The sequence below is a fragment of the Bos indicus genome, chromosome X (assembly GCF_029378745.1).
Source record: "Bos indicus isolate NIAB-ARS_2022 breed Sahiwal x Tharparkar chromosome X, NIAB-ARS_B.indTharparkar_mat_pri_1.0, whole genome shotgun sequence".
NCBI classification, from domain to species: domain Eukaryota; kingdom Metazoa; phylum Chordata; class Mammalia; order Artiodactyla; family Bovidae; genus Bos; species Bos indicus.
Genome location: NC_091789.1, coordinates 113,723,380 through 113,748,372, shown reverse-complemented (window position 1 = coordinate 113,748,372; position 24,993 = coordinate 113,723,380). Strand labels below are relative to the sequence as shown.

Genomic DNA, 24,993 nt, shown 5'->3' with positions numbered 1-24,993 from the left:
TATTCTGAAGGGTATTACAGACATCAATAAATATCTGTTAAGCAAATACTGTGTGTCACACCATTAATCCAGATGCTGGGGATAAAACAGGCAACAGGAGAGACAAAAATTCCTGTCCTCATGGGGATTACATTCTAGTGCAGGCAGACAGAAAAGAAAAGAAAGTATATAGTTTCTAGACACTAATGATTGGGGGAAGGGTTGTAACTTAAAATAACAAGTCAGGGAGAGACCTATTCATTGAGAGAGATGTGAAGGGGCAAATCCATGAGCATTTCATTTGAAGAGTATACCAGGAAGGGGAAACTTCAAAGGAAACTTTCTAAGTTAAGGCTATAACTAATATGTTTGAGGAACATCAAGGCAGCCAGTGTAGCTGGAACTGAAGGAGCAAGAAAAGGAAAAAGAGGAGAAGTCAGGGAAATGATGTGGGTGAGATGCCTGTGAGCCTTTTAGGCCGTCCAATGCACAATTTTACTTTCAAGGACCTTGTGAAACACTGACATCATCAGTTAGATGATATGGCCTACATCGTTCTAGCTGCTATTTTGAGAACAGCCTATAGAGGACAGAAAGAGTAGAAGCAGGAGAAATTTCCAATAAGGTTTCTGAGCTTAAAAAAAAAAAAAAAAAACAGAGATGTGGTATCTGGTTTGAACTTGTGGAGGCAGCCTTGAGGTCCCAACTGAGCTGTCCTAGGCGGCTACTGTTGGTGCATTATGGGAGAACGGAGAACCAGTAAGGCAGCCACATCATGCTGCTTGGCTCTTGGAGGCCAGAAGATGCATATCTGAACAAACCACTTGACCTGATGGTGGAGACAAGATCGCAGAGTAGAAGGATGTGAGCTCAGTCTGTCTCATGGAAACATCATCAAAATCACTAACTGCTGAACAACCATCAATTAAAAAGAAATGCTGAAACCTACCAAAAAAAGACATCCTCCAAAGACAAAGAAGAAACCACAATGAGAAGGTAGGAGGGGTGCAGCTGTGATAAAATCATGTGGAAACTAAACAATATGCTAAGAAACCACCAATGGATCACTGAAGAAATAAAAAACATCTAGAGACAAATGAAAAGGAAAGCATGACAATCTAAATACTAAGGGTTGCAGTAAAAGCACTTCTAAGAGGCAAGTTTATATAGCAACATGATCTGATCTGAATCTTACCTCAGGAAATAAGAAAAATATAAAATAAACAACCTAACCTTACACTTGAGGCAACTAGAAAAAGAACAAACAAAATCCAAAGTTAGAAGAGATCATAAAGATTAGAGCAGAAATACATGAAAGAGAGACATAGAAAAAAGAAAAGCTCAGTGAAACTGAAAGCCTTTTCTGCATCTTTGAAAAGATAAACAAAATGGATAAACCTTAGCCAGATTCATTAAGGGAAAAAAGGAAAAGGGCTCAAATCAATAAATTTAGAAATGAAAATGGAGAAGTTATGACGGATACGAGAGAAATACAATGGACCATAAGATGCTACAAGCAACCATATGCCAATAAAATGGACAACCTAGAAGAAATGAACAAATTCTTAAAAAGGTACAATCTCCCAAGACTGAACCAAGAAGAAATAAAAAATATGAACATACCAATCACAAGTACTGAAATTGAAACTATGGTTTAAAAACTTCCAATGAATCAAAGAATTTGAAAAAGAATGGATACACATGTATGTATAACTGAATCACTTTCTGTACACTTGAAATTAATACAATATTGTTAATCAACTATACACAGATATAAAATCTGTCTTTCCTATAACCAAAATAAATAAATACATATATAGATATTAAAAAAAAAAAAAAACTTCCAATGAACCAAAGTCCAAGACCAGATGGCTTCACAGGCAAATTCTATCAAACATTTAGAAAAGAGTGAATACATATCCTTCTGAAACTATTCCAAAAAATTGAAGAGGAAGGAACACTCCCAAACTCATTCTATAAGGCCACCATCACCCTGATATCAAAACCAGACAAATATACAACTGAAAAAAAAGTACAGGCTGATGAACGTAAACTCTGCTGCTGCTGCTGCTAAGTCGCTTCAGTTGTGTCCGACTCTGCGACCCCTTAGACGGCAGCCCACCAGGCTCCCCCGTCCCTGGGATTCTCCAGGCAAGAACAATGGAGTGGGTTGCCATTTCCTTCTCCAATGCATGAAAGTGAAAAGTGAAAGTGAAGTCGCTCAGTCGTGTCCGACTCTTAGCAACCCCATGGACTGCAGCCTACCAGGCTCCTCCGTCCACGGGATTATCCAGGCAAGAGTACTGGAGTGGGGTGCCACTGCCTTCTCCAACGTAGACTCAAAAATCCTCAACAAAAGACTAGCAAACTGGATTTCCCTGATGGTCCAGTGGTTAAGAATTCTCCTGCCAGTACAGAGGACACAAGTTTGATCCCTGCTATGGGAAGATTCCACATGCTAGGGGGCAACTAAGCTCATGTGCCACAACTACCAGAGCCCACACACCACAGTTACTGAGCCTGCATGTGCCCTAGAGCCTGTGCTCTGCAGCAAGAGAAGCCACTGCAATGAGAAGCCCACGTACCACAATGAACAGTAGCCCCTGCTCACTGCAACTAGAGAAAGCCTGCAGGCAGCAACTAAGACCCAGTACAGCCAAAAACAAATAAAATTTAAAAGCAAAAGCAAAAAAAAAGACTAGCAAACCAAATCCAACAATACATTAAAGGGATCATACACCACGAACAAGTGGGATTTATCCCAGAGATGCAAGGATTTTTTAATATATGCAAATCAATCAGTGATATACCACATTAACAAACTGAAGAATAAAAACCATATGATCATCTAAATAGATGCATAAAGAGCTTTTGACAAAATTCAACCCTCATTTATGATAAAAACTCTCCAGAAAATCAGCATAGAGGGAATACACCTCAACATAATACAGGCCTACAGCTAACATCATACTCAACAATGAAAATCTGAAAACAATTCTTCTAAAATCATGAGCAGGCCAAGAATGTCCACTCTTGCCACTTCTATTCAACATAGTTTTGGAAGTCCTAGCCATGGCAATCAGAGAAGAAATAAGGGGAATCCAAAATGTAAAATAGGTAAAACTGTCACTGTAGATTGCAAGGATACTATACATTGAAAATCCTAAAGATGCTACTAGAAAACTATTAGAGCTCGTCAATGAATTCAGTAAAGTTGAAGGATACAAAGTTAATACACAGAAAGCTGCTGCATTTCTATATACTAACGAGAGATCAGAAGGAGAAATTAAAGCAACAATCTCATTTACCATTGCATCAAATAGAATAAAATACCTAGGAATAAACCTAACCAGGGAGGCAAAAGACCTCTACTCTGAAAATAAGATGCTGATGAAAGAAATTGAAGATGACACAAACAGATGAAAAGATATACCACATTCTTGGATTGCAAGAATCAGTCTTGTCAAAATGAATATACTCATAAGACAATCTACAGAGTCAATGCAATCTTTATCAAATTACCAATGACATTTTTCACAGGACTGGAACAAAAAGTTTACCATCTGTATGGGAACACAAAAGACCCCTAATAGCCAAAGCAATCTTGAGAAAGAAAAACGGAGCTGGAGAAATCAGGCTCTATGACTTCTGTCTATACTACAAAGTTACACTCATCAAAACAGTATGGTACTGGCAGAAAAAAGAAATATAGAACAATAGAACAGAATAGAAAGCCCAGAAATAAACCCATGCAACTTTGGTCAGTTAATCTATGACAAAAGAGGCAAGGCTATACAATGGAGAAAAGACAATCTCTTCAATAAATGGTGTTAGGAAAATGGTACAGCTACATGTAAAAAATGAAATTAGAACATTTTTTCATACCATATTCAAAAATAAACTCAAAATGTATTAAAGACCTAAATGTAAGACCAGATACTATAAAACTCTGAGGAAAACATAGGCAGAACACTGACATAAATTGCATCAACATTTTTCAATCTCCTAGAGCAACATACATTAAAACAAAACAAAAAACAAATGGCATCTAATTAAACTCAAAAGCTTTTGCACAGCAAAGGAAACTGTAAACACAATGAAAAGACAACCCACAGAATGGGAAAAAATATTTGCCAGTGATGTGACTGACAGGGGATTCATGTTCAAAATTTACAAACAGCTCATGCAGCTCAACATAAACACACACACACACACACACAAACAACCCAATCAAAAAATGGGCAGAAGACCTAAATACACATTTCTCCAAAGACATTAAGATAGCCAAAAAGCACATGAAAAGATGCTCAACATCACTGATTATCAGAGAAATGCAAATCAAAACTATAGTGAGATATTATCTCACACCAATCAGAATGGCCATCATCAAAAAGTCTGTGAACAAATTCTGGAGAGGGTGTGGAGAAAGGGGGACCCTCCTACACTGTTGGCAGGAATGTAAATTGGTTAAGCCACTGTGAAGAAGAGCATGGAGGTTCCTTAAAAAACTATAAGCAGAGCTACCATATGATCCAGCAATCTCACTCCTGGGCATATATCCAGGAAAAAACATGATTTGAAAGGATACAGTAACTCCTATGTTAACTATAGTGTAGTTTATAATAGCCAACACATAAAAGCAATCTAAATGTCCACTGACAGATGAATGGATAAAGAAGATGTTGTATGTATTTGCCATAGAATATTACTCAGCCATAAAAATGAATGAAATAATGCCATTTGCAGCAACATGGATGGACCTGGAGATTACCATATATGGCTTCCCAGGTGGCGTGGGAGTCATAAGAGACATGGGTTTGATCCCTGGGTTGGGAAGATCCCCTGGAGAAGAGCATGGCAACCCATTCCAGTATTCTTGCTTAGAGAATCCCATGGACAGATAAGCCTGGCGAGCAACAGTCCATGGGGTCTCAAAGAGTCAGACATGACTGAAGCAACTTGGTGAGCATACATGCGCGCGCTCTCTCTCTCTCTCTCTCTCTCTCTCTATATATATATATATCTGAATCACTTTGCTGTACACCTGAAACCAATACATTGTAAATCATATTCAAATACAGTGCAAAATTTTTTTAAAAAATCAGAGATGCATCTCCAAAGAAAATGTGCTATAAGAACTGGACATTGCACTGATTCAATTATCAAAACCATTTCCAGGATGCACACTTTGAGCAAAACTTTGGAAAACTCTGAAAGTATTTTTCAGATGGTTTATCCCATAAAATGTACTAAACTTATGTGTTGAGGCTTGACAGTTATACAATGACTGTTTTTATTTTCATGGTCACCCTTAGAAAGCAAGGATTTGTATTAGAGGAACCCTTTAACATTTTTCCTGATAGCTTTGCATAATTTTTACGTGAGTTCCTTGATAAACCCACTAAAACTATTTTCTGTCCATAGTTTTGCATAATCTGCCTACTAAGGAAATACTGAGGAAGAGCTCAGAACTGAGCAATTCAGCAAGATCACAGAAACCACGTGTAGGGAGCTGCCTGTCAGCAAATGCTACTAGAGATTCTATAAGTATCAGGAAAAATCTTGCAGGTAAGGGTGAAATAAATGGCTTTGGCTGGTTTGTATAGGCTGCATATTTCTTGCAGAGTCATTGATACTTCTAAAGAGTTCAAGTAGAATAATTATTTTGGAATACTGTCTTTTCTGAGTGCCTAGGATTCTGATGGAGCTGTGGTCATCTGAAGGCTCAACTAGGCTGTATATCCAAGGTGGTTCATTCACATAACTGTCAGTTGATGCGCTCAGTTGGGGTGTTGATCCAAGCACCTACAAATGGCCTCTCCATGTTGTCTTGCACTTACTTACAAAATGGCAGCTTCACTTAGATTCTTACAAGGCGGCTCAATGCTCCAAATAGGAGCGTGCCAGCATGTAACATGGAAGCTGAATCTTTTTTATTACCTAGCCTAGTATGGCATGCTGTGTCATTTTGATCACATTCCATTGGTTACAAGTAAATCATAAGCCCACTCAGATTCAAGAGGAGGGGTACATACCTTACCTCCTGATGAGAAGAGTGTCAAGGTCATGTTGCAGGGAAGCATGTGGCAGAGCAGATATTGCTGGGGCCATATTTGGAAAATATAACCTGCTACACAGGGCTAGTTATTAAAAATAGCATGTGTGAAGTCACTGAATTCAAGGTAAAGTATAGAGGTCACCAGACTTGGTGGAGAAACCAAGTATGGAGGCAGAAACTGCAAAATGTTTACATTCACACATTCACAAGAGCAGAAGGATCCAGGAAAACAGTGGGAGTTTAATCAAGTCAAGATTCAATACAGGCTTCACTCTGCCTGCTACACCCCAGCTGACTTTGTCAGTGGTGCTCTTATGGCAATTCATTCATCCTTTCACAAACTTCTGGTGAGTGCCTACTACATGTGCCAGGGAGTAGTCCAGGTTCTTTGCACAGATGAGTAAGCAAATATAGCAACAAGCCGTACCCTTGTGGATGGTGTATTCTAATGGATGCATATTAATAAAAAATAAACAACACTATTTGCAAATTAACTAAATCACCATTAGAGGCAAAACTGCACATGGTCTAACTAGCTAACTCTGCCCTAAAGAATATTCTAGGCTAAGTTTTGCCAGGTAATTGTCCAACAGCCACAAGTGGTGAGGTCTTTGGGAAAGAGGTTTACAGGTAAAAGGGTTCATCTGTCCTGTGAGTTTAAGAGGGCTACTGGATACCACCCATCTCTTGCTTCTCCCAAACTGTTAGGGGAAGCACACTGACTGAAACCACCCACTCTGGCCAGGCACCATAGAAACCATTTGCATGCATTATTTTATGACAGGAGGTCCTGGTAAGGAACACGGAACTAATAAGCCACCATCAACTGGGAGAGTTCAGGAAAGGTCAAAAAGTGACACCACATGTCCAACCACCTCCCAGAATCCTTCTCGCTGGTATCCCTCTGGGCTAAACAAGGTGTGCACCACCAAGAAGGACTCTGAGTCAGAATGACTGGCTAAAGATAACCCGGAAACTAATCCCATCGCCATAAAACCTGAGACTGGGAGCCACATGCCAGAGGAGTTCTCCTTGTTTCCCTTACCCTACTGCTCTCTGCCCGGGCGACTCTTCCCAGTAGTCTCTTGCTTTGTCAGCACATGTGTCTCCTCGAACAATTCATATCCGAGTGTAAGACAAGAGCCCACTTTTGGGCCCTGGAAGGGGTTCTCCCTTCCTGCATTAAAACCAGACTGTTTCTCAATCATCTGATGACCTTTGTTCTACTTGGGGGTATCACTGTCCAAAAGAAACTCCTTGGAACCCTAATACTTCACCCTACCCTGTACACATGTACTCATGTAGCTGTGGAGTTCCATAAAGACACCATGTATTTCCTGGTGTGATTTTCCAGTTGAATAAGGCAGACAACAATGTGTCAGCTCTGAGACCAGCCCTACAGAAGTCCTGCCTGTTCCCCCTCGAATCTTGTTTCTCTGCCATCACAAGACAGGCATGCCGGGGCTGAAGCACTGAGGATGAGAGACATGGACCAGAGCCTAGTCGACCCAGTCTCCCCAAGCAACAGTCAGCCCACTCCCAGAACCTCGCCACGATCCCAGGCCCATGAGCAATCCACTTATTGTCCTATGCCACAAGATTTTGTGGTTGCTTGAAATGCAGCATTTGGGGGCAAGGCAGGGCACAAGGGTGGCAGGGGGACACAACTGGTAAAAAAGCAGAGCTCCTTCTCTTGGATACCTGCTTCCAGTATTATTTTGAAAGCAATCAGCCCATGTCCCTGTCATTGCTCTTGGCACTACCTTGGTGCTGGGCAGTGTGGAAGGATAATCAGTCAGAATTAACAGAGTTGCCTGGAGATTCATGACAAGGGTGAGGGGGGGGATAAAGTGGAATATGGCTTCCTTTCTGCCTATGAAGGTTTCCATTTGATGTTGTTACCGAGTCCAAGCTTGCTCTGCTTGTCACATGATACACCAATGAATCCAAGAGACGAGGTGTTGGGGTGAGGAAGAGACTTTAATTGGGGAGTCGGCAGCCCGAGAAGATGGCAGGCAAGTGCCTCAAAATAACCATCTTATGGGGTCTGGATGTCAGGTTCTTTTATAGGTCAGAGGTGAGGGAAAGTGAGGAAGCAAAGTAAAAAGGCCATTAATCTGGCAAACACCTCCTAGCATGGCAAGTTTCAGGCAGGGGATGTGTTAATTTCTTTCTTACTGCCATCCACAGGTGGACAGGGTTCTGAACAAAGGCACTTTAAGAGTCAGGCAAAGGGGCAGGATCCTCTGAGGCAAACCATTCTGTATGATTATAATAACAAAAGCAACTAAAAGCAAGTCAAAGGAACAGTTCCAACATGGAGTCAGAATTGGCTTCCTCCCTGCAACAATGTCACAGAAGGCAATGGCACCCCACTCCAGTACTCTTGCCTGGAAAATCCCATAGACAGAGGAGCCTTGTGGGCTGCAGTCCATGGGGTCGCTAAGAGTCTGACAGGACTGAGCAACTTCACTTTCACTTATCGGAGAAGGAAATGGCAACCCACTCCAGTGTTCTTGCCTGGAGAATCCCAGGGACGGGGAAGCCTGGTGGGCTGCTGTCTATGGGGTCGCATAGAGTCGGACACGACTGAAGCAACTTAGCAGCTACAACAATGTCTCTGCACCTAAAGGGGTAGAAATCACTCCTAAGGCCTACTACAGCTGATGGAGGAGGAAGAAGCCAGAACAAATCAAACATTCCAGTTGCTCCTTTGACACCCTTAGCTCAACAATGAACTCCCTGCCTACAAGTGGACTTAGCTTTTTATTATTATAATGAAAAATGAACCTGTTCTGGCACTCACAGGAGAATGGAGGCCATACTATCCATTCTTTGGATGTCAGTCCTGGCAATCATCATGGCCAACTGAACTCCCTCCCCAGAGAATATCAAGCAAGGACAGAGCAGCAGGCTATTTAATCTCTGCTTCCAAAATCACTGTGACTATTAACACTTTTGAGGAAAAAAATTACCTCCAAGCAAAACTGGCCTTTCAAGTCAGTGAAGCAGTTGCTCTCCCCAGAGTGTCAGAAACTTTTCCATGAGTCACTTATTCTTTCGTGGCTTGCTCGGTCCCTATAAAAATGCAAATACCCCTGGAAAAGATGACCTCTTTGGCCTTCACTGGCCAACACTTTGGGAAAGGAAGAGTCATTTCAAAACAGCTGAGCAAAAGAAAGGCAATTCATTTGTGTCATTGTTCACTTTCTGTGTTTGCCACTGGACTGTAACCTCCCCAACATCTAGGACCATGTCTATTTTGTTTATCCATCTATTTTCAGGGTTTGAGACCCACAGGAGACACTGAAAATGTTGCAGAAACGACTTCTCAAGAAACCAAGCACCACACTCGGAGAGTTGGAGCTCAGGTTTATTACGCCAGTGGGCTCAGAGGAGTTAACACTCCAAGCTCTGAGCCCCGAACAAAGGGGTTACAGAGTTTTTATAGACCTACCATAGTGGGCAACACTAGCTGCTAACAGGCTGGTTTAAACTAACGGGTTTCCCGCAACTGGGAACAGTAGTCAAGATGGGGAGGGGGATCCCTGACCTTTACACGGACAAGCATGATTAAGCAGGTTTGTAGGGGCTGGGCAATTGCAAAGAGCAGGACAAGGGTGAGTGAGATAAACCCCAGTTCCTAGTATTATAAGTCCCCACTTTCTGACACTACATGACCTACGTGATCCAGACTTTGCAAAGAGCAAGCTGAGTTAGAGACAGAAGGAGCAGGAGGTTATGTAAAATTTTAACTTTTCCTCTTCAAATATGCCTGAGGTGGGACGAGTTGGGGGTAGGGCGACAGAAGGAAAAAAACATGGGAAAGAAAGAAAAGAGTGAAGGAAATAACTAAGGACACACAGAAAATGGTTCAAAATGCCGAATTAAAATTCTCAGCAGCATTTACCCTTAACTTCACTGGTTAATGACCTCAGGTCATTTATGGGGTCCACAAGGTGCCTGAATAGGTTTGGGGGGCTGGTCTCTAGAAGACAGAATCTCCATTCCTTACCTTATCCTGGTGTGGTTCTCTGAACTTCTACTCCTGGGGATTCCGAAAAAAACAACCCGACAGCCAAGGCTGAGGAAAAGTTTCCCTATGGGGCACTTCATTGTTTTACTGCATTCAAATCCCTCAGCCTTTGGGATGAAACACTCAGAAGACTGAGAACGCCAAAGTGACCGAGACGAAAACACAACTTTCAGGAGGGCGCTTAGCTTTTTTTCCCAGAAGCCTCTACAAGTTCCGCGGCTTCTCAACCTTTTCTGTGCATGCGAATCACCTGGGGCTCTTGCTAAATATGCTGACTGTGATTCATTAGGTCGGAGGCGAAGTAGGAGCCTCTGCATTTTTAACGCGCTCCAGGTGATGCTGATCTGCTGACCCTCGGAGTACACGAGGGACTCGAGGTCTTCACCTCCCGGCCAGGTGTGCATATGCCCAGCCTCGGCTTTCCGGCTCGCTGTCCCGCGCGTCCCTGGCCTTCCGCCGAGAGGGGAGGAGTCGGGGGCGGAGCGGGAGGAGTGGCGCGGCCCCCGCGTGGGTCCTGCCGGAGATCACCTCGGCCCCTTGGCGAGGAAGCCAAGCTGCGGCGGCGCAGGAGGGGGCGGGTTCGGCGAGGGCGCGGCCTCTGGGAGGGGGGCGCACGACGCACATCCCCCGCGCTCGCCCGGGCCACTAGGGAGCCTCGCGGCAGTCCGGTGCCCCACTTGGCAATCCGCTCCGCGCTGCTTCCTCGCGCCCGCCTCCTCTTGTCACCTCCCGTCTCAGCCTCCTCGCTCCATCCCGGCTGTATCCACCGCCATCCGAGTGCCTCAAAGAGCGAGAGGTGGTGCGCGGGACCGCAAGGCGCGTCCTCCAGCGGACCCCGGCTCGGCCTTGGTGGGGGCACGGGCGGTAGCATGGACACCAAACGCTGCTTTGCCAATCGCTTCGATGACTACCAGGGCAGCCTGCTGGCGGGCCAGTGCGAGGAGGCGGTGGCGCCCTTGGTCACCGCCACCATCGAGCGCATCCTCCAGGAGCTGCCCCCGCTCGGGGGCGGCCCGGAGGGCCGGGGGGCGGCAGCCGCGGCCAGCAGCTGCCAGTGGGGACTGTACGGCGGCGTGGCCGGGGTGGCCTACATGCTCTACCACGTCTCTCAGAGCCCGCTCTTCGCCGGGGCTCGGGAGCGCTACCTGCGCTTGGCCAAGCGCCTCATCGACGCGTGCGCCCGCGCTGAGGAGTGGGGCGAGCCGGACGCCGACACCCGCGCCGCCTTCCTGCTCGGGGGCGCGGGCGTGTACGCCGTGGCCACGCTAGTGTACCACGCCCTGGGCCGGCCCGACTACGTGCAGCCGCTGGGCAAGTTCCGGGCTCTGTGCGCCGTCTGCGCGCCCGTCTCCTTCCTCGAGTGCGGCTCCGACGAGCTATTCGTGGGCCGCGCGGGCTACTTGTGCGCCGCACTCGTTCTCAAGCAGAAACTCGCCCAGGAGGTAAGAGGCCACCCCGGCCGCAAGGGGGCGCGTGCCACCCTACCACCCGGCTCCCGGCTCCGGGAGCGGCGCCCGGGCTGTTCTCCATCTCTCTTTGTTACTCTTTTGACTCTGGTTTCTTGAGGCTCTTGAGGTTTATCCCCTGCTTTTGTCCGTCTCCCCCCGCCCCACCCTCCCCCCACTGCTTTCAGTCTCTCAGTTGGGATTATGCGCCTTTGCTCTTTGTTCGTGTTTTACTGAGACATGGCATCTCCCCAAATGCCTCTTTGCCCAGGTGTTGTCTGGAGGTCCTTTCAAGTGAGATTTTTTAATATCCCAAATGAAAGAGATTTCCCTTCCTTTAAACCCTCCTGTCAAAAGCTGAAGTACCCTCGCATGTCAGAGTACTAGAAACTCATAGAAGTTTGGGAATGGGCTGATCTATGCTAGTACTGTTTCCATCATTAAGGTGAAGGTAAATTGTTTCTGCGACCCCCGGGTCTGTATGTGCTTCCTGTGTTGCTTTCTATTCAGTAAATTGCACGGGTCTTATAAAATGCATCTCTGAGGGGAGTGTCCTCTTTTAAATACATAAATGTAGACAGAATTCTACACTATTGTAATCGAAAGTGCCCCCCCCCCCCATTTTAAAATGAATCGTTAGGATTGTCAAGACGACAGCATACTTGACAGGGCAGGTTTTCTTAATGAATAGCTTTCCAGGGGCTCCTTGAAGTGAATCGGATTTCACAACTATATGTGTTTGCTTTTTTTTGTTGTTGTTGATGTTTTTTTTTTTTCCTGGATTCACTTTGAATACAGCGCGTGGATATTAGGAGAGTGCCAGTTTCTGTGGTGTAGGGAAAAAAAAAAAAAGTCCTCCAAAGGATCATAGTAACTAGAACTGAAAGAGAAGCACTTCATTCATAATCCACTGGAGCCAAATACTGTTTAGGGAGGAAGTGACACATTTAACTTGGCTCCATTTGGGTGAGAGAAGCGTTTGAAGACAAATTAAAGGTACACAGTGTTTTTAAAGTGTAATTAACTTAGATAACCTCTACATAGGCAGTCTTGATTTTTTTTTTTTAATTTATAGCAGATGAGGTTAATTCAAGTGAGAAAGATTACCAAAGACTGTGCACTGTGCTAGCAGGGAAGCAAAGGGTTGTGTGACAAAGTTGTCTTGAAATAGTTCACTCTGCTTTGGAGTCACTGTTACCAGCTAGCAGTTTCCCAAGGGCCTTTCCAGTTGTAGAAAACCTCTGAGAAGGCCACCAGGCTATTTACATATCATTTGCATTATATTTGCATCTGCTCCTCAGACCTTGCAGTCTGGTAGCAGGCGATTTTCAAGTTTGTGGGGATTTCTCCCCCTAGTTGTTTTCCTTACACATGGTGCTTTCCCTTTCTATGCTTTTCTCCAGAATGGAATGGCAGAGTGGGAGAACTATCAGGTCATGCGCAGGTGGCAACCGATCAGAAGGACTCCTTGCCTGAAGACTGGTGGCCCAGGGCCAGTCTGCAGTGCTGATGCACAAAGACATTTCTTAAGACCTCTCTTGTGCCCTGCTGCCAAACTGGATCTATCTTTTTATACTAATCAAGTTGAGGTGCTCTAGCCCCTGCTCCCAGGAGACAGAACAAATTCGAAGGCTGTTTTTTTTTTTTTTTTTTTAAAGCAAAGAAAAGCTCTTAACCTGAGTAAATCAGCTAGTCTCAGTGGCAGCCTCAGCTGTGGTCATCCAAAAAGTTCAGGCATGAAAGGACAGATGCTAAGCATGCCAGGCTTGAAGCCCTTTGAGGGGAAAATACAAGTCTTCTGCACCATCCCCACCCCCATGTCCTAGCCTGCATATGGCTTTGCCCTCGGTAGATGATCCATAAACCTTGATTAAATTGAATTGCAAACTTCTGTCATTTCTCTATGAATAATCTGTCATTCTGCCCTGGGTTTCTTTCTCTCCAATGTCATTTATATTCACTTTCCTCTTGGCAGTGCCCTCGGTTATCACCCTGGTCTAACTCCTCCCCACCCTACTTGACACATCTCTGCTACCTAATAAATAGTTGAATGAGTGAATCACCCTGTACTGGGATTAGTACTCTCAGCTAGTTTCTCTCACTCCAGCCATTCCATGTACCTCTGAGAAACCAGGCTGCTTATAAACACTTTTCATTATGTCACTACCCTGCTCAACGTCCTGCAATGGCTCCCTATTTCCTTTTCTCCAGTGGCTGCTCATCTCACAGTGAAAGCCAAGATCCTTAAAATGGCTGACAAAGCGCCATGTGATCTGACCCCAGCTTACCTACTCTACTTTTTGCTCACTCTGCTTCAACCACACGGGCCTTCTTGCTGTTTCAGGCATTTATTGTCTCAGGGTGTTTGTACTCGCTCTTCCCTCTGCTTGGAATACTCTCCCCCTATCTCTTTTTATAGTTAGCTCTCTGACCTTGTCTGGGTTATCTCCTAAATGAGTCCTTCCCTATCCACCCGATTTAAGACTGCCACCTGTCCCCTGACTTAGGCCCTTTTCTTGCTTCATTTAACTTATTTTCTTTACGTCTTCTTAACTTAGAATGTAGCTCCATAAAAAAGGGTTTCCATTTCATTGATGGACTTAAGCATTAAGATTGTACCTGGTACATATGTGGGTTCTCAACTTTCCTTGTTTTGGTTGTGGTGGAAATATTTTCGATGCTTTGCTTCATCTCTCAGTTCTAATAGCATCCCATTTACCAGTATTTTCCTTTATGGTGGTGCCTTTGATATTATGTTTAAAATAATCCTTTCCTGTTTCCGTAAGAGCTTAAAAAATCCTTTCCTACTGCCAAGGTATCAGTAAGTATTTGTTGAATGTGTGAATGAACACTACTTTCTTACAAATTTGACCTCAAAGCAAGCTTAACCACTAGACCAGTGTTTGTTAAACTTTAACATTATAGGCATCACCTACAGATCATGTTAATAAAATGCAGATTTTCTTTCAGCAGACCTGATATTAGGCTTGAGACTCTGAATTTCTGTCAAGGTGCTGCTGACAGTCCAGGGATCATGCTCTGAATAGCAAGGCAGTAATACATTACTACATGGATTTTGGCATTATACCAGCCCCGTCTATTAAGATGTTATTTTGTGAGGCTTGTATATTTATTTATAAAGTTGTAGTTTAGAATACTGATTACTGTATCCTACCATACTTTTGTTTTAACAACCTGCAAGAGGAATTTCTGTCAGGGCTTTGAAACAGGAAGAGTTGTGCTCCTCCTGGAAATGAATTGAATCTTTTTAAATCTCCAGGATGAGTTGTATAACTGATCATGTTGCTCACTTTATGTTGACTCCTAGGAAGCATATGGTCAGAACTATGGTCCACATAGCTTGTGTACAATACTGTATCACCTGTATTCTTATATACTAAAATTTACATTCTGTTTATCTGTATTTTTTTTCTTCCTTCATTTACCCTTTTCTGAACTTTCTTCCTTACATCTGATTTTATTGTTTGTATTTGTTTAGAAGATTCAGAGATGGAAAAAAGTGTGTGTATGTAGACAGACATAGAGACAGAACCATTCTCTCCAGGTAATATATTTTTTATTAATTTGGCCTTCCTGGAAATACTCCAGGGAAATAGCTTAGAGCAGGGGTCCCCAACCTCCAGGATCTAATGCCTGATGATCTGAGGTAGAGCTGATGTGATGATAATAAAAATATTAAGTGCACAGTGAATGTAATGTGCTTGAATCCTCCTGAAGCCATCCCCACCCCCCATCCATGGGAAAATTGTCTTCCAGGAAACTGGTCCCTGGTGCCAGAAAGGTTGGGGACTGCTGCCTTAGAGGGTTTGGTAGGCAGATATCCTTAAGAAATGGAGCACTGAAGTCTTAAGAAATCACACTGTAAACACTTGCATTGGTTTGTTCTGCTTTCCAGATTGGTGGAAATGTAGCAGGGAAAAGGAAGTGAGAATGGTGGTGGGGTAAAGGGGAGGCCTGGGGAACCACAGTTAAAATAATAACTTTTGCTCCTTGGTGACCTTGGACAAATAATTTTAACACCTTGGAGCCTAAATTTCCTCACTTGTAAAATGGACAAATGACAGCTTCCTCCTTCGCTTATTCTGTCATTCACTCACTCAGTGAATGTCAGGTTTCTCTGTATGCCCGGAACCTTGCTAGATGCCAGGGTTGAGCAGTGAACAAAAATCAATACAGTTATGTTGTCAGAAGTGCTCTCAGAAGGAAGTAAACAGGAAGTGCTGGCGGGGTGGGAGCGGGCAGGGTGCTGCCTGGCATACATTAGCGGGGAAGGATTCTCAGTGGAGGTGACGTCCTGGCTCATCACTGAAGCATGAGAATGAAGCAGCTGCCTTAAAAGCAGGCATTCCAGGCTGAGGGGATGGCAAGGACAAAGCCCCCGAGGCAGGAAACTGCTTGGAGATTTCCAAGAAAAGGAAGGTGGTGGCCCGGATGAAGAAGAGTGAGCAAAGGCTAGAGAGCTAGAGGCCAGGGAGGAGCTGTGAGCAGGGGAAAGGCAGGTCTGGCCGGGCAAAGTTAGGAGTTGGGCATTTGTTTCAGTTGGAAATAGGGCAATGTCTTCATCTGATTCACCTTATAAAACAATGATACAGATTGGTATTCTGTATAGACAGTGGATTGAACAGTATTAAGAAAGGTCACAGGAGGACTTTTTAGAGGGAATCTAAAAACCCCTTTCGTGCCAAGGACTCCTTTGTAAATCTGGTAAAACCTCCAGTACTTCTTTCGAGAAGAACGTTTTAAGATGCAGAAAATAAAACACGCAGGATTACAAAGGAAGCCAATTATCTTAACATTCAGTTACCAAAACATTTTCAAAACGTGTGATGCACTAGCATATGTGCTGCTTGATTAACACATTCAACGCGGTTTTGCAGTGGGACCTAAGGAGTATGGTACTTCTGCAGCAGTGATGAGGGGCAGTGATATTTCGAGATGTCTTCAACAACTGCAGTGTGACATGATCGTATCTGTGATTTCTATAGGTGGCAAAGTCACGAGTACTCCTGGTGTTTCGTGGTCTGCGTTTGTAATAAAAGGAAATGCCAAGCTGTTTAAATAAGGTTGGAGAAAATAGAGATGTGATTTTCTTTTCTTGGCCAAAGGGGACTGGTCTGGAGGTGGCTGCGATGACTCACCCAAGATAAAGTGCCTAGTGTAGTGCTTGGCACAGAGTAGCTGCTTAATGAAATCCATGTTATGCCCCTACTAACAAAAAATCAAAAGTGATTCTGAGCATCACATAGACAATTATGCCCAAGGAATCTATCTTCCTGCCATGATTAAAGGAAAAAGCCTTTTGCTAGATTGTTCACTGGGTCCTTAACTCATTCCTAAGCATGTGGTTGGCAGCTAAATGGGGATGCCCTTAGCTGGATATAATAGAATGTCTGATAGAAAGTGATTTATAAATAACGGGAACACTTATGACCTCACTTGACAAGGATTGTAGAGCTAGGTCATTCCAGGATTGGTTAAGTAACTCAGGAAAATCATCAGAACCCAAGCCCTCTCCAACCTTTTTCTCTGCTGTTCTGGGTGTGTGAGCTGTGCATGCTAAGCTGATTTAATCATGTCCAACTCTCTGCGACCCTAAGGACAGGCTCCTCTGTCCATGGGATTCTCCAGGCAAGAATACTGGAGTGGGTTGTCATGCCCTCTTCCAGGGGATCTTCGTGACCCAGGGATCAAACTAGTGGCTCCTGCGCCTCCTGCATTGCAGGCGCATTCTGTACCACTGAGCCACCAGGGAAGCCTTGGTGAGCTGTAGCACTCTTCAGGATTGCAAGATGGCTACTGCCTTTCCAAGCATTGTGTTCTCATATAACTGAGGCTGGGTTTTTTTTTTTTTTTTTCCTTGAATTTTTTTCTTATCATATGGAACAGTCTGTCCTTAAAGAATTTCCATTCTGCCTCATTGCCCAGCACTTGGTCAGCAACCCAGCTCTGACCACTCCTGGTTTCTGGGGAGGCCAGAACGGCTCGTATTCTTTATTTCCAGCCTCTTATCAGCGGATGCAGATTCTTTCAAGAAAGGAAGAGGGAATGGCTGTTGGGTGGTTACCAAAGTGTCTGCCTTTTGGCTCACTTACCAAGGTCTGTCTCATGACTTCCCACTTCCTTGACTCTTGTCAACAATATTACACCTCCTCCAGATCCTGTTTTGATTTTGTTTGGATAAATACCCAGAAGTGGGAATGATGGATCATATGCTAGTTCTCTTTTTTACTTTTTTGAGGAATATCCATACTGCTGTCGGTAGTTGTTATACCAATTTAGGTTACTACCAACAGTGTACAGGGTTCTCTTTTCTCTGCATCCTTGCTAACACTTTTTGATGATAGCCATTCTGAGAGATGGAGAAGGCAGTGGCACCCCACTCCAGTACTCTTGCCTGGAAAATCCCATGGACGGAGGAGCCTGGTAGGCTGCAGACCATGGGGTCTCGAAGAATCAGACACGACTGAGTGACTTCACTTTCACTTTTCACTTTCATGCATTGGAGAAGGAAATGGCAACCCACTCCAGTGTTCTTGCCTGGAGAATCCCAGGGACGGTGGAGCCTGGTGGGCCGCTGTCTATGGGGTCGCACAGAGTCGGACACGATTGAAGCGACTTAGCAGCAGCAGCAGCAGCATTCTGAGAGATGTGAGAATATACCTCATTGTGCTTTTGATTTGCATTTCTCTAATGGTTAGTGATACAGAATACCTTTTCATCCAACTGTTGGCTGTTTGTATTTCATCTTCAGAGAGATGTCTATGCAGTTCCTCTGCCCATTTTTTTTTTTTTTTGGCATTTTTTTTTTAAATTCTTAAATTTAATAATTTTAAAACATGTGTTCCCCATCCTGAACCCTCCTCCCTCCTCCCTCCCCATACCATCCCTCTGGGTCGTCCCAGTGCACCAGCCCCAAGCATCCAGCATCGTGCATTGAACCTGGACTGGCATCTCGTTTCATACATGACATTTCACATGTTTCAATGCCATTCTCCCAAATCTTCCCACCCTCTCCCTCTCCCACAGAGTCCATAAGCCTGTTCTATACATCAGTGTCTCTTTTGCTGTCTCGTATACAGGGTTATCGTTACCTCTGCCCATTTTTAAAAATGAGTTGTTTGCTTTGTATTTGTATGAGTTCTTTATATATTTTGAATTTTAACCTCTTATCAAAATGTGGTTTACAGGTATTTTCTCCTACAGTGTAGGTTGCTTGTTCTTTTTGTTAATTGTTTCCTTTGGCTGTGCAGAAGCATTTTAGTTTGATGTAGTTCCACTTATTTTTTGCTTTTGTTGCTTGTGCTACTGGTGTTATATCTAGAAAATCATTGCCAAGACCAATGTAAAGGAACTTTTCCCCTATGCTTTCTTCTAGGAGTTTTACATTTTCAGATCTTGTGTTTGTCTTTAATCCATTTCAAGCTCATTTTTGTGAGTTGTGTAAGATGGGGTCCAGTTTCATTTTTCTGCATGTAGTTATCCAGTTTTCTCAATACTGCTTATTATTGAGAATATTCTTTCCCCATTAAGTATTCTTGGCTCTCATATCAGATTTTAGTTGACCATATATGTGGGACTATATTTATGGGCTCTTGATTCTGTTCCATTGAACTGTTTTTATGTCAGTACCATACTGTTTTGATAATATAACTTTGTAATACAGTTTGAAATCAGGAAGTATGGTACCTCTAGCTCTGATCTCTTTCTCAAGATTTATTTGGCTCTTTGGGATCTTTTTTGGTTCTGTATGAATTTTAGGACTCTGTTTTTCTTTCTGTGAAAAATGACATTACAAATTTCAGAGCAATTGCATTGAATCCATAGATAGCTTTGAGTAGTGGTGGTGGTTAGTCACTAAGTCGTGTCCAACTCTTGCCATCCCATGCACTGTAGCCTGCCAGGCTCCTCTGTCCATGGGATTTCCCAAGCAAGAATACTGGAGTGGGTTGCCATTTCCTTCTCCAGGGGATCTTCAGGTATCCAACCCTGGCCTCTTGCACTGCAGGTGGTCTCTTGCATTGCAGGCAGATTCTTACTGACTGAGCCTCCAGGAAAGCCCAGTATGATTACTACAGTCATGTTCTGGTAAAGGATCAATTGTGTCTGATTCTTTGAGACCCATGGACTGTAGCCCACCAGGCTCCTCTGTTCATGGAATTCTCCAGGCAAGAACACTGGAGTGGGTTGCCATTCCTTCCTTCAGAGGATCTTCCCAACCCAGGGATCAAACCCAGGTCTCCTGCATTGCAGGCAGATTCTGTGGCTCAGATGGTAAAGCGTCTGTCTGCAGTGCAAGAGACCCAGGTTCGATTCCTGGGTTGGGAAGATCCCCTGGAGAAGGAAATGGCAGCCCACTCCAGTATTCTTGCCTGGAAAATCCCATGGACTGCAGAGCCTGGTAGGCTACCGTTCATGGGGTTATAAAGAGTCAGACACGACTGAGCGACTTCACGATTCTCTACCATCTGAGCCACCAAGGAAGCCCTTAGTAGTATGAACATCTTAATAATATGAGTCCTTCTGATCCATGAACACAGAATGTCTTTCCATTTATTTATCTTTAATTTCTTTCATCAAAGTCTTACAGTTTTCAGTGTACAAAATTTTCACCTCCTTTGTTAAACTTACTCTTCAAGTATTTTATTTTTGATGATATTATAGTGGGATTTCTTTATTTTTCAGATAGTTTGTTGTTTTTTTAGCATATAGTATCATAACTGATTTTTGTATGTTGATGCTATAACTGCAACTTTACTGAATTACTAGTTCCATCAATTTTTTGGTAGAGTGTTGAGAATTTTCTGTATGTAAGATTATATCATCAGCAAAGTTTTACTTCTTCCTTTCTGATCTGGACATCTTTTATTTCTTTGTATTGCCTGATTGCTTTGGCTAAAACTTCAGTAGTATGTTGAATAAGAGTGAGAGTGGGCAGCCTTATCTTGTTCCTGATCTTGGAGTAAAAGTTTTCAACCTTTTACCACTGAGTATGATGTTAGCTGTGGGCTTGTCATATATGGCATTTATTACATTGAGGTATATCCCTTTTATACCCAATTTGTTCACTTTTTATCATGAAAGGATGTTGAATTTTGTCAAATTCTTTGTCTGCATCTATTGAGACAGTAATGATTTTTATCTTTCATTATATTAATGTGAGGGATTCCCTGGTGACTCAGATGGTAAAGAATCTTCCTGCAGTGAAGGAGACCCGGTTTCGAACTCTGGGTCAGAAAGATCCCCTGGAGAAGGGAATGGCAACCCACTCTAGTATTCTTGCTGGAGAATTCCCTGGACAGAAGAACCTGGAAGGCAATAGTCCATGGGGTCTCAAAGAGTCGGACAAGACTGACCAACTAACACTTCCACTTCCATATTAATGTGATGTATCACATTTTTAAAGGAAAACATTTTTTTTTATTCCTTCCATCACTTATTGAACAGACTATGTGGCATGCAGTGTCCTTTGTACTATGTATACATTTTTATTTTCATTTTTTCAACTGTACTGAGGTATAATTGACAAAATTGTAAGATATTTAAAGTGTGCATTGTGGTGGTTTGATGTATGTATACTTTGTAAAAGAATTCTCACCATATAGTTAATTAACACATCCATTGCCTCACATATTTGCATATGTTGAACCATCCTTATATCCCAAGGATTAAGTCCTTGGGTATGATCCCATTAATGTGCTCTTGAATTCAGTTTGCTAGTATTTTGTTAAAAGTTTACATTTATGTTCATCAGGAATATTGGCCTATAGTATTCTTTTCTTGTAGTGTCCTTTTCTGACTTTTTAGTATGAGAGTAATTCTGGCCTCATAAAATGAAGTTGGAAGTGGCCCCTCCTCTTCTTTTGGAAGAGTTTGGGAAGGATTGACACTAATTTTTCTTTCAATGTTTGGTAGTATTCTCTAGTGAAACCATCTGGTCCTGGACTTTCCTTTGTTGGGAGATGTTTTATTAGTGATTCAGCATCCTTACTCATTATTGGTTTGTTTAGATTTCTGTTTCATCATAATTAACTCTTGGTAAGTTGCATGTTTTTAGGAATTTATCAATTTCTTCTGGTTTTCCAACTTGTTGGCATATAATTACTTGTTCACAGTAGTCTCTTACGATATTTTGTATTTCTGTGGTATCATTTTTAATGTCCCCTCTTGAGTTTCTGATTTTGAATTTTCTTTTTGTCTTAGTCTAGCTAAAGTTGGTGTTTTGTCATTTCAGAGAACCAATTCTTAATTTCATTGATTCTTTTCTCCTGTTTTCCTGTTCTCCATTTCATTTACTTTGGCTCTAATGTTTGTTTATAATTTCCTTTCTTCTGCCAACTTTAGGCTTAGGTTCCCCCTGCCCTGGACCCCAGTTCCTGAAGGTATAAATGTTAGATTGTTTTGAGAGTTTCTTTTCCCCAAGTTTTTCTTTAAAATTATTACTGTCATACAGGGTAAACACAAACAGTAAGAGGATCCAGGAAGATATAGAGGCATATTTCAAAGATACTGTGGATTCGGTTCCAGACCACTAGAATAAAGTGAATATCTCAATAAAGCAACCCACATGAATATTTTGATTTCCCAGTGCAGATAAGTTACATTTACACTTATACTTTAGTCTGTTAAGTGTGTAATCATTATGTCTAAAAAAACAAAGTGCACACCTTAATTAAAAAATACTTTATTGCTAAAAAATGCTAACCCTCTCAGCTTACCATTAGTCATGGTGCTAACATCAAAGATCACTGATACAGACCATCATAACAAATATAATAATAATGAAAAAGTCTGAAATGTTGGGAGAATTACCAAAATGTGACTCAAAGACAGAGTGAACAAATGCTGCTGGAAAAATGACTCTGATTTGCTCGACAGAGTGTTGCCACAAACCTTCAATTTGTAAAATAATAAATAAAAATAAAAATGGAATGTCTACAAAACACAATAAAGCAGAGAGCATAAAACAAGGTATGCTTGTTTTAAAAGTCCTCTTTGAACATAAAACATTTTCTTTTTAAGAAATATTCTGGTTATGTAAACTACCTGTATTTTTGCCCATTTATGTCATACTTGTGTGTGTGTATGTGTGTGTGCATATAAATGTGACACACCTTGTTTTCATATGTGCCTTCCCTATGCTATGCTATGCTAAGTCACTTCAGTTGTGTCCAACTCTGTGCGACCCCATAGATGGCAGCCCCCCAGGCTCCGTCGTCCTTGGGATTCTCCAGGCAAGAATACTGGAGTGGGTTGCCATTTCCTTCTCCACTGCATGAAAGAGAAAAGTGAAAGTGAAGTCGCTCAGTCGTGTCCGACTCTTAGCGACCCCATGGACTACAGCCTACCAGGCTCCTCCGTCCATGGGATTTTCCAGGCAAGAGTACTGGAGTGGGGTGCCATTGCCTTCTCCACTGGTAGATGGTAAAGAATCTGCCTGCAATGCATGAGACCCCAGTTCGATTCCTGGGTCAGGAAGTTCCCCTGGAGAAGGGATAGGCTACCCACTCCAGTATTCTTGTGCTTCCCTGGTGGCTCAGACAGTAAAGAATCCTCATGCAATGCAGGAGACCTGGGTCCAATCCCTGGGTTGGGAAGATCCCCTGGAGAAGGGCATGGCAACCCACTCCAGTATTCTTGCCTGGAGAATCCCTATGGACAGAGGAGCCTGGTGGGCTATAGTACCTGTAGTCTCAAAAAGTTGGAAACAACAGAGCGACTAAGCACAGCACAGCATAGAGAGGTCTCATTCTTTATACTGGTTTGATTTAATGGCTATACCACAATTTAACCATTATAGACATTCAATTTTTTTTCCTTTTTTGCTGTCAGAATTAATGCTGTCAAGTATACACAGTAATACATATAATGTACATATATACGTATATGACATTTACATGTAATATATACATATATGTGTCTGTATCTTTGCCTTCTGTTACAAGTATATATGTAGGATAAATTTTTAAAACCCAATTGCTGAATCAAAGTTTATAGCTGTTTTTCACTTGATGGAGATTATCAAGCTGCTATCCAGAAAGGTTACATCAATTTCCATTCCCTCCAGGAGCATTCGGGGGTGCCTGCATTCCCACATTATTGTCAATACTTGGTTTCATCAGACTTTTTAACATACGACAGACTGACAGGTTAAAAAAAAATGAAGATGGAGATTTCTCGGATAGAAAATGTGTCCCCTTATCTTTTCATTCAATACTCACTGAACAAAATGCATATACAGGATTTTACCCAGTCTAAATCTGAGTGGTCCCTGGTTTGTAAGCAGCGGTGTGTTGTGCATTGCGCAAGTAAACCCGGAAGTTTGGCTTGAAATGACAGCAGGTTGGGGAAGCTAGATTTTTGTAAGCTGAGTCCAGTTCATAATTGCTTGATTATAGACATATCAGGAAATGGGGCACTTCCATGGGCTGTAGCTTAGATCCTTTGTTACTCTTGATCCGGAACCCTGTGATGGCTAAAAGGACATAAGAACTAGCACTACTTGATCACTTAGTGTCCACCCTGTCATGAACCCTTTCCATATATTATGTCATTTAGTACCAATACTTAAGACTAGGCACCATATCATCCTCCTCCTCCCCAGTGAGGGAACTGAGGCACAGAGAGGCTGTGGGACTTGTTCCAGGTTCCACCGCTAGTCAGCGGCAGAGGTGGGGTTCCATTCAACACAGGCTGGTCGCCAAATCTGTGCTTTCAATGAGCACTCTTCACACTTCAATGTGCACTCAGATCTCCTGGCGATCCTGTTAAAAATCAGGTTTTGATTCAGCAGATCTGGGGTGAGGCCCAAGATACTGTATCTCAACAAGCTCCCAGATGCTGCTGCTGCTGGTTCATTGAGCAGATTTGAGTAAAAACCTTGAAATCATTAATTTTTTGTCAACTTTATGGGATTGCCTGTCGACAGATTTCACTGATCCCTGCCCTGCCCCCCGCCCACCGCCCGCCACTTCATGATGTTCATCAGTTGGCCTTTTTACTGAAAGTGACTTCTTCCACAAATGCCAGAATATCAGCTCTCCAATTCATAGGTGCTGCTGAAGGACTTTTTGCAGGTTTAAGAACTCTGTTAACATCTATGAGTGAATGTGTGGATTTCCTTTTTTTCTGATAAATGTAATTTTACACTCTATATACAAATATGTTTTCTTTTTTTAGAATTCCTTTAAAGGCCCAAATAGACCATGTTCCAGCATTTTTAAATTATTTCATAATAAGAGACACTTTATCATTCCCACATCAGATTGAAAACATGATGCTCTGATCATTTTTCAGGGCATGAATGGAACCACTCCTGTTTTAGAATCATTCAGTTAAATTTACCAATCTGACATAAAGGAGTGTTGCCCCAACTCTAAATTAAATGGAAGATGCTTAGACATTTCATGGGGTTTTTTTTTCTGATATAATGATTTAACACTCAGAATAAACTTGAT

The 24,993-nt window shown here is 42.8% G+C and overlaps 1 protein-coding gene across 1 annotated transcript in view; it reads left to right on the top strand.

The window, feature by feature from the left end:
- Positions 1-10,656: 10,656 nt before the first annotated feature.
- Positions 10,657-24,993, top strand: part of LANCL3 (LanC like family member 3) — a 121,886-nt gene continuing 107,549 nt past the window's right edge. Inside the window, exon 1 of the mRNA XM_070785355.1 lies at positions 10,657-11,515. Within this exon, the coding sequence (XP_070641456.1) occupies positions 10,943-11,515 (573 nt within the window). The 5' untranslated portion in view covers positions 10,657-10,942. The remainder of the gene's footprint in view (positions 11,516-24,993) is intronic.